At 45.6% G+C, this 15402-nt stretch overlaps 1 protein-coding gene across 3 annotated transcripts in view; it reads left to right on the top strand.

The window, feature by feature from the left end:
• The window catches only part of ACSL1 (acyl-CoA synthetase long chain family member 1), a 71780-nt gene that overhangs the window by 33677 nt on the left and 22701 nt on the right, over positions 1-15402 (top strand). The window contains exons 3-7 of one of the 3 annotated variants that reach the window (XM_032618366.1): positions 6817-6931; positions 7676-7740; positions 10299-10400; positions 12962-13061; positions 13273-13451. In XM_032618366.1, the coding sequence (XP_032474257.1) occupies positions 6817-6931; positions 7676-7740; positions 10299-10400; positions 12962-13061; positions 13273-13451 (561 nt within the window). The remainder of the gene's footprint in view (positions 1-6816; positions 6932-7675; positions 7741-10298; positions 10401-12961; positions 13062-13272; positions 13452-15402) is intronic. The other 2 variants (XM_032618368.1, XM_032618369.1) reach the window with 2 other exon arrangements.

Below are 15402 nucleotides of genomic sequence, written 5' to 3'. Positions count from 1 at the left end.
AGCCCATGTGCTGCAACTACTGAAGCCCACGTGCCTAGAGCCCGTGCTCTGCAACAAGAGAAGCCACCGCAATGAGAAGGCCACGCACCACAACGAAGAGCAGCCCTCGCTCGCTGCAACTAGAGAAAGCCCGCGCACAGCAACGAAGACCCAATGCGGCCCAATAAATAACTAAATAAGTAAATTAATTAATTAGCCTCGCCCCAAGCAAGGTCCACTCCTATCAAATGAAACATGGCAGATGTAGGCCTTCTGAGCCTCTGGGCAAAAACCCCGCCTTCACAGCAGCCTCTAAAGGGCCGAGCAAGGGTAAGGAACAGACGCGTTTCCTTCCGCCTGTGAGCTAGTGCCTCGCACGTTCTCAGTGGCCAGCACTCGGAGACGCTACAGGCAGGCTTGTTTTGCTGGACCAGTGTGTGTTTGTGGGAATTTGGATTTTGTGCCTCTGAACTCTCTCCCCTTCCACGGAGGTGGGAGGGAGCTTTTTCCCTCTTGCAGTTGGCTAGTTTTGTCTGGTGACGAGATTGACCTGTGTTTGGCGGCACAGAACTGCTTTGCTAAGTACTGAGTCGGCCTCCCCCACCCCTTAGGCAGGTCCTCCCGTCGGTACAGGGGGCGCTCAGGAAGCTGAAAACTGGAGAGGAAGCTGCGGTGGGGGGACAGGAAAGCCTCCTGAGGATTAGAGGAGAGTGATAGAGAACCAGACCCCCCCCAGGTGGCCACCAGGATCTGGGCTTGTCTCCTGCAAGGTGGAGATGAACCGTGTGTGGGTGAGTTTGAACCCGGATGTCCTACAGGCTGGTCTGAAGCTCGCTTTGCCGCATTTTAGACGTGGGACTGAGACGAGAAGGTCTCCCCACCGTCTGTTTGTCCATTTTCTCATCTTCGAAGTGAATACTTCCTTCCAAACCTCCCGCACTCGGATGAGAACACCCAGCACCGGTTGTGACGGATGCTTCTGCCCCTTCTTCACTCACTGTGTGTAAAGGATCTCAGGAAGTTGGCTGGTTAAATGGTGAGCGCAAGTAGTAAACCTGAGGGTTCATGGTTGCATGGTTACATTTATGTCAACATAATGGAGGAGTCTAGGTATTTTTAAAATACCCTGTTCATTATCCTAAAAAATCTGGTTGGGAACATCACCTATTGGCTGGTCTTGAATAAAGGCCCTAGTTTGCTCTGTCAAAGATCTCGTGTTGCTGGATAGAACTGATGGCCAGAGAGCCTCTAGGTCCCCGGATGGAAAAGTCTCTTTGTGCCTGTTTATAAAAGGCTGCAGGTGATGGTGGCCTGAACAGGTAAGATGCATGTGAAATCTACGTGCTGGGAGGAGTGTATTTTACATGGACGATATTGGAAAGAGCAAAAAAAAGTCATTTTTACCCCCGAGAACTGCGGTTTGCACCTGCTGCTTTTCTCCCTAGAGGTGGATTACATAAGATCCAGCCCTGTCTTCAGCGGCCTCTTTAGATGTTACTGGGTTCTCCCCACTCCCTCTCTGCTGTCCCTTCCTTCCCCTCCTCCCTCCCTCCCTCCTACTTCCTGCCCTCCCCCAATCCATCTCCTTAGAGAAAATAAATGGTAGTAACATAATAGGTGGTTGACTGTTGGGGCCATTTTCTAGATGGAGATAAATGGGACCACAATTTGTAAAGCTCAGGCCTTTCTATCCCTGAGAAATCCTCAAGGATGTAATAATTTGCTTTTGCATTTATTCATTCATTCATTCATTTATATTTATTTTTGGCTGCATTGGGTCTTCATTGCTGCGTGCAGGCTTTCTCTAGTTGCGGCGAGCAGGGGCTACTCTTCGTTGCGGTGCGTGGGCTTCTCATTGCGGTGGCTTCTCTTGTTGCGGAGCACAGGCTCTAGGTGCGCAGGCTTCAGTAGTTGTGGTTCATGGGTTCTAAAGCACAGGCTCAGTAGTTCCTCGGCATGTGGGATCTTCCCGGACCAGGGCTCGAACCCTTGTCCCCTGCATTGGCAGGCAGATTCTTAACCACTGCGCCACCAGGGCAGTCCCTGCTTTTGCATTTAAATATGGGAGTGATGCAAAATGAGTCTCACCATCAAATGTTCCTTTTTCTCAAATATTGGCAAGAGCTCTAGTGCTGGGAACCATCGATTCACAGGTGTTCACTGTCTTCCTGTCCTTACTGCCCCTGAGGGGAACTTGAACTTTTATTTCCTAACTCAGCCCACGTGGGGAGACTGACCTCTAGAGGAACCTTTGCTTGTATAGCCATTGCCAAATATCCTCGTGACCGCGATTTGACGGTAGGGTGGTCACTACCCACTGACTCACAGTCTTTTCTTTTTTTAAAACTGTATAAACCGCATTAAAGAGGAAAGAAAAAACCCTTGATCCTCCCTGACTGAATCTTATCGGCCAATTTCCTGCACATTCCACTGGGGTTGTCTGCATAGCTCTCCCTGTTTTTTGAGTACAACTGAAACCCACACCTTCACCCCCCATCTGTAGGTTATGTCAGAAGTCCAGAAAGGCCAGATTTAAAATATTTCTTCATTTAAGTAGGTGTTCCTAGAAATAGCTGCATGTACTTGGATAACCCGATAGTTAAATGCCCTGCCTTTGAAATGGCTCAATTTTGTAGCACATATGGACATTTGAGCTTCTGTTGCACTCAGCATGTAAGCCCTCACCTTGCAGGTGTAACTAAAGTTGCTAACATCCAGGGTTTATGGGTAGCACTTTCGTTCAAGATGAATGGTAACTCGTATGCACATCAAAAATGATGAGTCCTGGGCTTCCCTGGTGGCGCATTGGTTGAGAATCTGCCTGCCAATGCAGGGGACATGGGTTTGAGCCCTGGACTGGGAAGATCCCACATGCCGCGGAACAACTAGGCCCGTGAGCCACAACTACTGAGCCTGCGTGTCTGGCTGTGCTCCGCAACAAGAGAGGCCGCGACAGTGAGAGGCCCGTGCACCCTGATGAAGAGTGGCCCCCACTTGCCGCAACTAGAGAAAGCCCTCGCACAGAAACGAAGACCCAACACAGCCAAAAGTAAATAAATAAATTAATTTAAAAATTTAAAAAAATATTACTTCTAATTGTGATATAATGTTTACCATCTTAACCATTAAAAAAAAAAATGATGAGGCCTTACGGGCATACTGTGATCATCACGGAGCAACAAAACACAGACCTTGTTGCTCGGTCTTCCCTACCCTCATTTCACTCAGCTCCTCTCCTGCAATTACAGAGTACGCCTTACAGTTAAGTGACAATGTGACCTGTCACCCAGTGTTTCACCTATACCTTAAATTGTACAGTTCTGGCATAGAATTCATTTACTGCTTTATCGTCAAACTTTTGCTACTTTGCTAATGAGAGTAATAATAAATGTCTTGTCCTCGGGTTCCTTTGCCAAGATGATGGCCTTATTTGGGATGTGATTAGCTTCTTTAACTTTGATTTGGCTGTTTTACCAGCATGCCTCTCAAAGTCCTGAAGATCATATACCACCAAAACGGTAGCATAACCAAAGAATTACTTAGGCAAAAGTTTGTTATAAAACGATACTCCAGAGCAGTGATTCTCAAAGTTGGAACTGGGGAGTTGACCTGTTGTCTTGAAGAGATAGGGTCTCCATATATCCAGAGCTAAACTTCATCTCTTTTTTCAAACCTACCCCCAATCCCTAGTTTCCTATTTTGGATAAATCAGAACTGCTGTTGTCTCAGGCCTCCGACTCTCCCTTCCTGTTTTCCTGCATCCAGTTACCTACCAGTCCCATTCATTCGTGCTTAGCGCCTCCAGTCTCACGCCCCTGCCCTAGTCCAGGCCCACGTCAGCTGGTCTCTGTCCATCCTGTTCCGTACACTGCTCAACCTCCTTGTAGATTTTAAAGCATTACCCGTATATTCACCACTCCCCTGCTGGGGACCTTAATGCCTCCAGGCTAGCGCACCAGAGTCCCCCGAAGGGCCGGCTGAAACGCGGCTGCTGGATCACACCCCCAGAGTTTCCGACTTGGTAGATCTGGCAGAGGGTTCACTAAATGCTTTCCCTACAAGGGCCAGGTGTTACCTTGACCATCCTCTGAGGACCTCAGCTCTGGGGTGAGCCTGTGCTCTGTAGATTCTAGGCTTCTCCTCTCTATTCGTTCCAGCTCCCTCCATGCTCCTCTGCTCAGCCAGTACTCCTGGAGTCCCTCTGGTCATGTAGGGATAAAGTTTAGCCACCTTCAGAACAAACCCTGTATCTTATTTGCCTGGTTCCCACCAGCTCTGTTGGCAGCTGTGGGCACCGCTCAGCAGAACGCACTGGGAAGGCAGTATTGCTTTTGCAGAGAAACAACTGAGTAGTGCCATGGATGAGCGACTGTCCTGAGGAGAGGTGTAGGTGGCACCACGCTAGGCTGAGGTCATGAGGGCCTCTCCGCGGGCCACCAGGCTGCCTGGGCCTTCAGGTCATGTGGTGACACGCAGAGCAGGTCGCAGGTCGGGTGGGTGGCCAGGAGACAGCTATTTAATGGCGGCTGGCTCCCCTTTAGCAGGCACACCTTTTACTTTTCTCAGCGTTTTTTCTCCTTCCCATTTTCTGTCTTTCAGTCTCCTGTCTCTCTCTTTCTATCTTAGCCTCAATGCCCTGGGTCTTTGGGGTAGCTTCCTGGGTTGAAGAGGCTTCTGATGTTTACTGTAAAGCCACGAATTGCTTCTGAATTTTAATCTGAATATTTGTTGGTGAAATGATGTAGGCTAAGAAGGACTGGCCTTGTAGTTAGGACACGTTATCAGGTGTCTGAGTGTTTTACAGGAAAGTTCTTGTTTAACTAAAACTAACCCTGGACGTGGGCACGTGATATCCCCATTTTACAGAAAAGAAAACAGACTCCGAGATTAAGCAATAATAATGCAGGATTCTCAAGGGAAGAGATTTTTCCATCTTTATGTGCACGAAGAATAACTTCTTTGCTTTTATAAAGTAGCATGTTGTAGTTAATAATTGTATTTGGAATAATGGCTGCAGGTCTTAGAAAGTTTCTGCCACGATAAGACTGTGTGACGATGAGAAAATATGATTGGGTGATGTTTACCCCAGAAGACTATTAGCAGTTGTAGAGCAAGAGTTAAACACACATATGTAGCACATAGTAGATATTAAAAGAACATATATAAACGTATACGCAAAAAAAAAAAAATGTCTGGAAGGAGCTCACCAAACTGATAACAGGGGCTAGTCATTTTTTTCCTTGACATACTTCTATACTATAAAACATTTTAATAAGTATATAAATGATAACTTTTTTTTTTTTTGTGGTATGCGGTCCTCTCACTGTTGTGGCCTCTCCCGCTGCGGAGCACAGGCTCTGGACGCGTAGACTCATCAGCCATGGCTCACGGGCCCAGCCGCTCCGCGGCACGTGGAATCTTCCCGGACCGGGGCACGAACCCGTGTCCCCTGCATCGGCAGGCGGACTCTCAACCACCGCACCACCAGGGAAGCCCTAAATGATAACTTTTTAAAAAATATTTATTTATTTATTTGGCTGTGTTGGGTCTTAGTTGCAGCATGCGGGCTTCTCTCTAGTTGCGGAGCGCAGGCTCCCAAGCTCACGGGCTTAGTTGCCCCACAGCGTGTGGGATCTTAGTTCCCCAAGCAGGGATCGAACCCATGTCCCCTGCACTGGAAGGCAGATTCTTAACCACTGGACCACCAGGGAAGTCCCCTATAAATGATAACTTAATAGGGGAAGGAAAGAGCTAATGGGAGGAGGAGTGAAGAATCCTAATTTTTAAAAAACAACAACAACAAGGAAAAGAATCCACCAGCACCTGTCTGGCTGTCTCTTTGCCTTATAAAGGGTCTCCACATTGGTCTGTCCCCTGGAGTGCATCTTGTTTCCCCATCAGCTCTGCCTCTTCAGACTGTTTCCTCTTTGAGACCTCGCCTTTTGCCCCTTCCTGAAGCCTTTCCTAGTTTCTTCCTTCAAACCTCATGCTAGAAACAATGTCTCCCACTTTTGTACCGTGCTTTCTTGTGGTACCAGAAGTCCTTGTATCATAATCTAATCTCCCCCAAGAAATTTTAAACAAAAATACATCTGTACCCCTTGCAGTATCTCTGGGGCCCCAGCATGCTGAGCTGCTCACTGGTTGAGAACTCCTGCCTCTTGAGATGACTTGCCAGTTAGGGATTCTTGTCCATAACGGGTATACTTTCTGAGCCAACAGATGGCAACTTAGAGGAGGGGGCACAACGGTAGCAACTCTGCCTCCTTACAAGTGCTGCAGGTCAGTGTGTCCATGCACATCCTACATTTTATAGCTGATGGTGGTAACTAGTAGATGCTACCTGAGAAACTGAAGTTGGCAAAGAGAAAAAGCAGTACACATGATCTCCAAAAGAATATAGATGACATGATGGAAGTAAAACTGAACAGTGTGTTCTTTCCACAAGACCCAGCAAAAATCGGTCTTCTGTGCTGCTGGCCACAGTTTGAGAATCAGCACAGTGCATTTAGGGGGTTGGTGTCCAGTCCTCAGACTCCTCAGCCTTGTCTGGCAGGACCAGTGCTTAGAGGTCTGTGAGCCTCTTTTCTTTTTCCCTCAGTTGCTTCCTTTTCCCAGGGGTCCTGGATGGACATGGTCCCGGCCTTGCTTCTCTGAAGCCTGCACTTGTCTCCAGGTGGATGATTTATATCAGACACCAGCACATCCCGCCCTGGAGTTCATCCAGCAAATGCTCACCGAGCAGCTGCTCCCAGGCCCTGGAGAGGATTGAAGGTGCACACGGTAGACTTTTATTTTTGATGCTTTCTGCTGATGTGCTGTCTGTCTTTTCCCCAGGGCAGCGATGGTGCCCGGAGATCCGTGCTCCTGGACAGTGACGAGCCCTTGGTGTATTTCTATGATGACGTCAGAACGCTATATGAAGGTTTCCAGAGGGGCGTACAGCTGTCAAGTACGCATTTGACTGAATCCGTGTGACTAATGCTTCATGTTTCTCCTTCAGAAAGAGGGGTCTTTCGTCAGAAAGCCATATTTGCTCCCAGCTTTCTCCCACTCAGGCTGGCTCCCAGCTCCCTGTCTCCTCCCATAACTTCCGCAGAGTGAGTCTCACTGCACACGGGTCCCGCTGGGTGTGCCCCGCGGCCAGGGGGCTTCCGTGGTCACATATGTGTTTCATGGAGAGTCACACGTCTTTTAGCTCAGAATAGGCTCTGACGTTTCTTGCAGTAAAGAGACCTGTTTAATTGCACCTGATCCAACATTTCTAACTTGCTTGACCAGGAGACCCATATTTTGAGAAATAAACACTGACATCCAAGGAAGCGGGGTTCCAACAGAGACACTTGTGGGGTGTCGGCTCATGGGACTGCCCTTCATCCCTGAGGACGGCACGAAAGACCCCGGGTACCCGGAAGCTGCCCGGCCTTGCAGCCCCTCTCCCTCCTGTCCCATGTAAGAAACAAAATAGAAATAAAGAAACAAACAAAGACTCAGACCAAAACCCAGGGAGAAAACATTTCCAATCTGAATTCATTGTTTCACATCTGAGGACCACAGTAGAATCTACCTGATACTTTGTGGAATGAAAGATACAAACGAGAATCCAGGAATATTTATGCGTGTTAAAGCGAGAATCTAGGAATATTTATGCATGTTAAGTCCATCCTTTTTTTTTTTAATTTTTTTCTCCTTTCAGATAATGACCCATGTTTAGGTTCTAGGAAACCAGACCAACCCTATGAATGGCTTTCATACAAACAGGTGAGTTTTCTGGCTGTGTGGCCGCCTCACGCGAGCCATAGTGCTGGAACATGGCAGTTCTTGGAGCTGTTGAACGTTGGGCAGGAAGGAGTAATGAGCTGTAGGTCCGGTGGGCAGAGGGATTTCTCAGTGTTTATTCTGCCTTACCAGAGCCAAATAGTAGTTTTCAGATCTCTCATTTTCACAAGTGGTGTAAAAACAGTTCATGTGTGTTGGAAATTTCACATTGCACGATGGTCTTCAGGCCTCACAGAATCTTCAAGTGCTTCTGGGTTACATCATCTTCTTGTCATGTTACTGTTTTGTTCAGGTCTCAGCCTGTCAATAACCAGTATTGTGGCGGGACCAGCCCTCGTGTTTCATATTATGATTGCAAGATGCCTTTCAGCAATAACCATAAGGAAACTTGGAAAAAATAAAGCTTTCTTACTACAGGACATGGAGATGATGCAACACACCTGGGCCACACAAGCGAGGCCTCGGGTAGGGAGAGAGAGAGCGTAGAGCACCTGGGGTTCTGCTTTATTGGGGTCAAAGATAGGGGCCTAGGGTTTCGAGGGCTCACTCTTATTAATGGATCTGAAACAGAAGAGCAGGAACTTAAAGCACAGGAAGAGAGAAAACAAGTGGCTCAGACTGTCAGTTATCAACATCAACCGAGATTGTAAAACAAAGGAGCCGGAGCCTCTTGCGGGGAGGGGGCCTGGCTCCTTACCTAGCCTATGGCTGGTGATGCGGCAGCCTTGGCTTGCAAGTGGATGGTCAGCAATCAGAGCTTAAGGCAGGCACTTGCATTACAAAAAGAGAGAAAGCCCAGCCCTTGGGGTTTACACTACAGTTACCTATAGTGATCTGTTCCTCTATTGCTTCTGTTATATATTGGCTGGAGGAGAGAAAACAGGTCCATTGCAGGTGGGATGTTTGAAGGCAGACTGGAAATCACTGGGGTTTCAGAAGTACAGTTGTACATTTCAGACAGAGGCTGGTGAAGATAAAAAAAATAGACTTAAGCTAACTTCGAATTTGTATATTTTTACTTTTTTTTTTTTTTTTTTGCGGTACTTGGGCCTCTCACTGTTGTGGCCTCTCCCATTGCGGAGCACAGGCTCTGGACGCGCAGGCTCAGCGGCCATGGCTCACGGGCCCAGCCGCTCCGCCGCATGTGGGATCCTCCCCGGCCAGGGCACGAACCCACGTCCCCTCATCGGCAGGCGGACTCTCAACCACTGCGCCACCAGGGAAGCCCTGAATTTGTATATTTAAATCACTTTTTCCCCCTAGCCCAGTGATTCTTAGCTTTTGGGGCTAGGAACCCCTGTAAGGTTTTTCGAAGAAAGGTCTGGACCCTCGTTCTAGAGATACAAGTACATGCATAGAATCCCAATAAGCTCTGAAAACCATCTAGGTACTCGCAGGTTCCCAGCCCTTACACACAAGCAGGAGTTGTGAAACAGTCCATGGGGTATGGAAGTAATAAGCATGTTAATGTCATTCTTGCTGTCGCCTGGCCAGTGTTGCTTTCACTGCCATTGCTGCGTACGGAGGGGCACTGTGTGCCAGAACCCACAGGCTTCTGGGGCAGGAGTAGGTGTGGTTCTGTTTTCTGCGGGCGTGGGTGTGGATTTAAAGTGCTCTTGAGAATTTACCAACTGAGAATAAAGAAGAGAATTCCAAATTAAGATTTAAAAAAATTTTTTTAGTTCATTTGGGGTAAGAATGAGAGGATGAGGGATGGGGGCAGGGATATAGCCCTGCCTAATTTTTATGAATCTACCTATTTTTACATAGTTGTATTTAATAGTATGCGTTCTTGTATTCATTTATCTTACTTAAAATTGTTACAAATACTCTGTTTGATATGGTTTTCATAACTGTAGTATTTACTAGCTGTAGAACATTTTCATAGAGATTTACCATCATTTACTTAACTATCCAGCCATTGGTCTTTTTTCCCCTAGACTTTTGTGACTTTAGATAATTTTGAAATACATATCTCTGTACCTAAGTTTTTTCAAACCTCTGGTTAGGATTGGGTTATTTCCAAAGAATAAATTCTCAAGAATAGAATTGTGGAGCCTAATGATAAGAGCTTGTTCTTTTTTTTTTTTTTTTTTTTAAAGATCTCCCCCAAACTTGTTGTTTGTGTGTTTATATCAAAGGACAAGTTTTGGCTGCTTGGTTGCTCTTTATAAACACAGACACAAAGTTCTGTGTCCCTGGATTGCTTTTATAATTTTATAAAACTGAAGTATAAAAGTATAAAAACTAAACTAAAGTATAGAAACTCTGACATGTATCATCTGTGACCTGCAGCTGTTGGGGTGAAGTTCATTTGCTTTGCAGAAGGAAATGTGTGATCAGTTTTCTTACAGTGAGTTCTGGTGATTCAAACCTTGAACTTTACAAAAATGTGTAACTAAAGGAATACCTGTTTGCCCCTGTTCTTCCCCGAAGGCAGTGCTGCTTCTTGGCTAAGGTGTTAGGCTTGGCCATCACAGGAAGCTGTGTTCCTTGAGTTGGGCCTGATGCTCTTTCTGATTTTTTCTCCCCCGTTTTAGGTTGCAGAAATGTCAGAGTGTGTGGGCTCGGCGCTGCTCCACAAGGGCTTCAAGGCGGCCCCAGATCAGTTCATCGGCATCTTTTCTCAGAACAGACCTGAGGTATTAACCATTAGGCACTGACCGTACATGGTTTGGAGAGGTCTCAGATGGAAGAACCAGTTAGGGTTCACACCTACCTCTGCTTCAGACCAGATTCTTTGGTCTGATTACCTCTGAGAACATGACTTTGTGTTATGCCTTAGAGAGTTACATGTATGAAAACCCAAACCAGGCCCTTCTTAGCCTTTAGGTAGGAAAAAAAAAAATCACTTTTAAAGAAAATTATGGGTTTCGTTTTTTTAAAATCAGGTCCCCAAACAAAAACTAGTGAAGAAAGTCTTAGAACAAATAACAAACAAAGAAGTCTTCCCACTTTAAGGGCTTCCTCTGTGATTAGAAAAATGACATTAATAAATGACAGAGAAACTTGGATACATTTTTGTCAGTCGCAAACTCTCATCTTTTCTCTCTAAAAGGTCTGAGCTCTCTCTGCCCAGGTTATAAAGTTTAAAATCCCGGGGGCCATGGGGAAGGGGCCTCACTGGGAGCTGGCCTTAATTTGGGCAAGCAGACTATTGTTTAGCTATCCGGGCCCATGCCTGGTGCTTCTGTAAACCACTATGTTAAATTACATTTAAATGAGAAGCCCCCTGGAGCCATTGCCTGTAGTGTGAGTAAACAAATAGTGGCATAGCTGGTACAGAAAAATTCAAGCACTGGGCTTGAAGAGATTGAACTGATTCTTAGACCTACTTGGGTCCAAAAGACATGTTGGTTCAATCCCTGTGCTACTATTTTATAAATTAGAGTGGTTTCTCAGCGGGTTTTTTAAAATAAATTTATTTATTTATTATTTTTGGCTGCCTCGGGTCTTCGTTGCTGGGCACGGGCTTTCTCTGGTTGCGGCGAGCTGGGGCTACTCTTCGTGCGGTGCGCGGGCTTCTCATTGCCGTGGCTTCTCTTGTTGGGGAGCACAGGCTCTAGGCGTGTGGGCTTCAGTAGTTGCAGCACGCGGGCTCAGTAGTTGTGGTGCACGGGCTCTAGAGCGCAGGCCCAGTAGTTGTGGCGCACGGGCTTAGTTGCCCCACAGCATGTGGGATCTTCCCGGACCAGGGCTTGAACCCGTGTCCCCTGCATTGGCAGGTGGATTCTTAACCACTGCGCTACCAGCAAAGTCCAAGGTGGAGTCCTGATGCCTACGAGGGTGGGGAGGCCAAGGGAATGTCAGGAACAATGGCACGCTTGCGTGGAGCAGCATGTCTGTGATGGGGGATGAAGCATTTCATTGTGGTGGAGGGTGGAGTGGCAGGATGAGAGAGAGAGACAGCTCCAGGCCAAGTGAATGTGAGTGGGTTGTGCTTGCTCCCCATGGCCGCTGTGCCCTTATCCATGCCATGTGTTCTGCGGACGATGGGGACCACTGAGGATTATAAGCGAAAGAGGGACTCTGCTGCCTCTCGCTTGTAGGCGGGTCAGTTGCTGTGTGGCTGATGTGTTTAGAGGAAGATGACCAGTGACTGTGTCACTTCTTTCCTTCCTCACTTTCCTAGAGAACCTTCCAGGACAGTTTTCCCGGTAGACAGTGTGTCCCTCTTCCTCTAGTCCCAGGCCCTACGGCACACTGTGGCCAGATTGCTGTCCCTCAGAGCCCCAGTTGCTGTTTGGCCGAGAAACCCCAGAGGCTGCACCTTGCCAGGGACATAGAGCCAGGCTCCCCAGTGGCCTCAGGCCGGCTCCAGCCCTCGCTCCAGCCTAGCCAGTCCCCACAGCCCTGCTGGGCCGTCCCTGCCAGCCTGGTGGCTCACTGATGCCCCCACTCGCTGCCTTTTTTTTTTTTTTTTAGTATTTATTTGGCTGCGTTGGGTCTTAGTTGCGGCGCGTGGGATCTTCCTTGCGGCATGCAGGATCTTTCATTGCGGCACGCGGGCTTCTCTCTAATTGTGGCACACGGGCTCAGTAGTTGTGGCACGTGGGCTTAGTTGCTCCGCGGCATGTGGAATCTTAGTTCCCTGACCAGAGATTGAACCTGCGACCCCTGCATTGGAAGGCAGATTCTTACCCACTGGACCACCCTCCCTGCTTTTTTTTTTTTTTTTTAACATCTTTATTGGAGTATAATTGCTTTACAATGGTGTGTTAGTTTCTGCTTTATAACAAAGTGAATCAGTTATACATATACATATGTTCCCATATCTCTTCCCTCTTGGGTCTCCCTTTACCCTCCCTGCTTTGATCTCACAGTCCCGGCTCCCAGAGTCCCCTTACCTTTCTCTCCACCTGTCCAAATCGTGCTGCTCTTGCAAAGGGCAAGCTCAGTTACCTCCCCCACCAAGGAGGCCCACTGCAGGCTGTCTTGCCTCTGAGCCCATCACTCTCATGCTGTTCATTCTCTTTTCACATATTTGCCTCAAATTTTCAGGCAAATTGTACTTTCCTTTTAAGGAGTGAGCAAGTGTTTTGCTCTCATTAGGAATCCCTTTGGTGCCTGGCACATAGTAGTAGATACACAGATGTTTTGCTACATCTGGTGTTTCCATGTTGAATCTCTATAGAGTATTGTTTACCCTGGAGTGGTTCCACAATATCTTATTTTCTCACCCTGATCTGTACGTTTTCTTTAGTGGGTGATCATTGAACAGGGATGCTTTACTTATTCGATGGTGATCGTTCCCCTCTACGATACCCTCGGAACAGAAGCAATCACCTACATCATCAACAAAGGTATGTTTGCGGCCTTTAGGGGCACTTTAGCATAGTTATTGGTTAGATACAGAGACTGCATTGGCTGATACGTGATATGATAGGGATTTTTCCATTTAAATGTACATCTACCCTCCTATTCAAAAATGTAGTACTTAACCTGGTGTCAGATGTCACAGTCAAGCTTTTAGTATCCCAGAGCTGGTTCCTCACTGTGTCTCTTCACTTCCAGCTGAACTCTCTCTGGTTTTTGTGGACAAGCCAGGGAAGGCCATCCTCTTATTAGAAGGTGTAGAAAATAAATTAACACCATCCCTTAAAACTATCGTTCTCATGGACTCCTATGGCAGTAATCTGTCGGACCGAGGCAAGAAGTGCGGGGTGGAGCTCATCAGCTTGAAGGCGATGGAGGTGAGTCACCCTGCCCTGCCCACCTCGCTGCAGGGTTTCCCTGAGGTCATTTTGGCTCAAAGGTGGTGTCCAGTGCAGCCACAAAGTCCCAGCTCTGGCTGGTCCTGTAAAAGATGGAGAACAGAAATCTCTGTCTCATTACTGGAAAGAAGAATTCTACCCGCATGCCCAGTGTTAATCCATCACATTTTACAGGAAGTGTTCTCATCAGGCGAGCTGCAGTGCTCACATACTCATTCTAGAGCACTGACAAGCCATGCCAATAAATGCTGGAAATGGGAATTTCAGATTCAGGCAGAGATTTAAGTTTGTATGTCCTCTTTAGGCTTTAACACCTTTTACTTACTTATTTATCTCTTAAACAGAGCCAGACATAGAAATCTGCCTCGTTATTCCTTTCCCCAGGTTGCTTTTATAGGGTCCTCGTGAATTTCTAGCATAGAGGCTTGATTTGGTTTATTTTTGTATTATATGTAAGATTCACATTAATCACAACTTTAAAGGTAACCGTTCTAGGAAAATGAGTGTGGTCCATACTTCAATTGATTGACGTCGGATCCTACAAGAAGCTAGTCTCCCCAGTTTTTGGATTAAACTTCAATCCAAAACTGGGCAAGAGGAGGCCCTTGTTATTGTGTGCACATCACAGGAAGTAATAGGTTCAGTAGAATAAGTCATTCTCTTTCTGAAAATGTTATAAATATTTTCCTGGAACTGTTATAAGTAGGGTTTTGAATTTTATTTACAGTTCTTCTAACGAGAATTTGAGCTACGAGGAAGGATCTATAAAACCTTTCCTGGGGAACTTAGTTGTCACAGAGAATCTGTCATTTGTTCTGTCAGAGCTTCTGCCTCTCTCTCACTCACTCACTCACACACACACACACACACACACACACACGCACACACGATAGCATACAACAGGAGTCCATAAGAGCTAATGGGTGTGCTGAATTGTTAAATTGGGCTTTTAGCTAGCTTTTCACCTAGCATTTCCCTGTTTTTGTATTTTTTACTTGTAACCCCATTTCATAATTATATCTTTTCCCCCATTTTTCCTCTTCCTGCCGCCCGCACCACACACAGACACATACACAAGCATTTTTTGGTCTTTTTTGACTGCTCTGTATGATAAGGAAGTAATCTTAAGATTAAAATTTAGATAAGTAAGTGACCAAAGATTATAATGTAAAGTTTATATTAAGATATTTATAAAAGACATTGTTTTACACTTACCTGTATAATATGATTCATATTGGGTTTTTTAAATTTTTATAAGCAAAATATTAAATTTTTAAGCAATGAATTTAAAACTAACTTTTTGGTTGATCATGTGATCTAATTTTTATTAATGTCTATTTTTATAGCATCAAAAATAGAAACATTGGTATTTTTGCATTTTTTCCAATATTTTGTTATGAAAATTTTCAAATATGCAAATAAAAGAATTGAGCAGTAGACCACTATATCCCACCAAGAGTCTACAATTAACATTTTAATATATCTGCTTTATCACAGATTAATCATTCTATCTCTTTATTCACTTCACTGATTTGTCTTTTTTTATTCATTTTCAGTAGGGTACAAATTTTATCACCCCCAAATACTTCATTAAGTAGAATTCAGTTTTCCTTCTGTTTATGGTTCTTTTTTATTTTGGCATTTGGAACCTAAAGATGACAACTTTAATTTTTATAATAGCTGTATTTTTTCCTAAATAATGACATAAGTCAGGCTTCAGGCTATGAAACTCTCTTGGCAAATAATGGACTACTTTGGATAATTTTTTTCTAATAAATTAAAAGTCTAATTGCATATAACTTGCTTTATTTTACTTAACATCAATTTTTGAAGAATTAGAGATCTTAAGAAGTTAATGTAAGAATTTTACAAAGATGAGTGGAAATTTGGATCTGATAAAGATTATTTTAGAAAAAAGATTGGTGGAATT

The sequence above is a fragment of the Phocoena sinus genome, chromosome 21 (genome assembly GCF_008692025.1).
Source record: "Phocoena sinus isolate mPhoSin1 chromosome 21, mPhoSin1.pri, whole genome shotgun sequence".
NCBI classification, from domain to species: domain Eukaryota; kingdom Metazoa; phylum Chordata; class Mammalia; order Artiodactyla; family Phocoenidae; genus Phocoena; species Phocoena sinus.
Note: the sequence above shows the minus strand (reverse complement) of the source record. Positions and strands in the feature narration are given on the sequence as shown.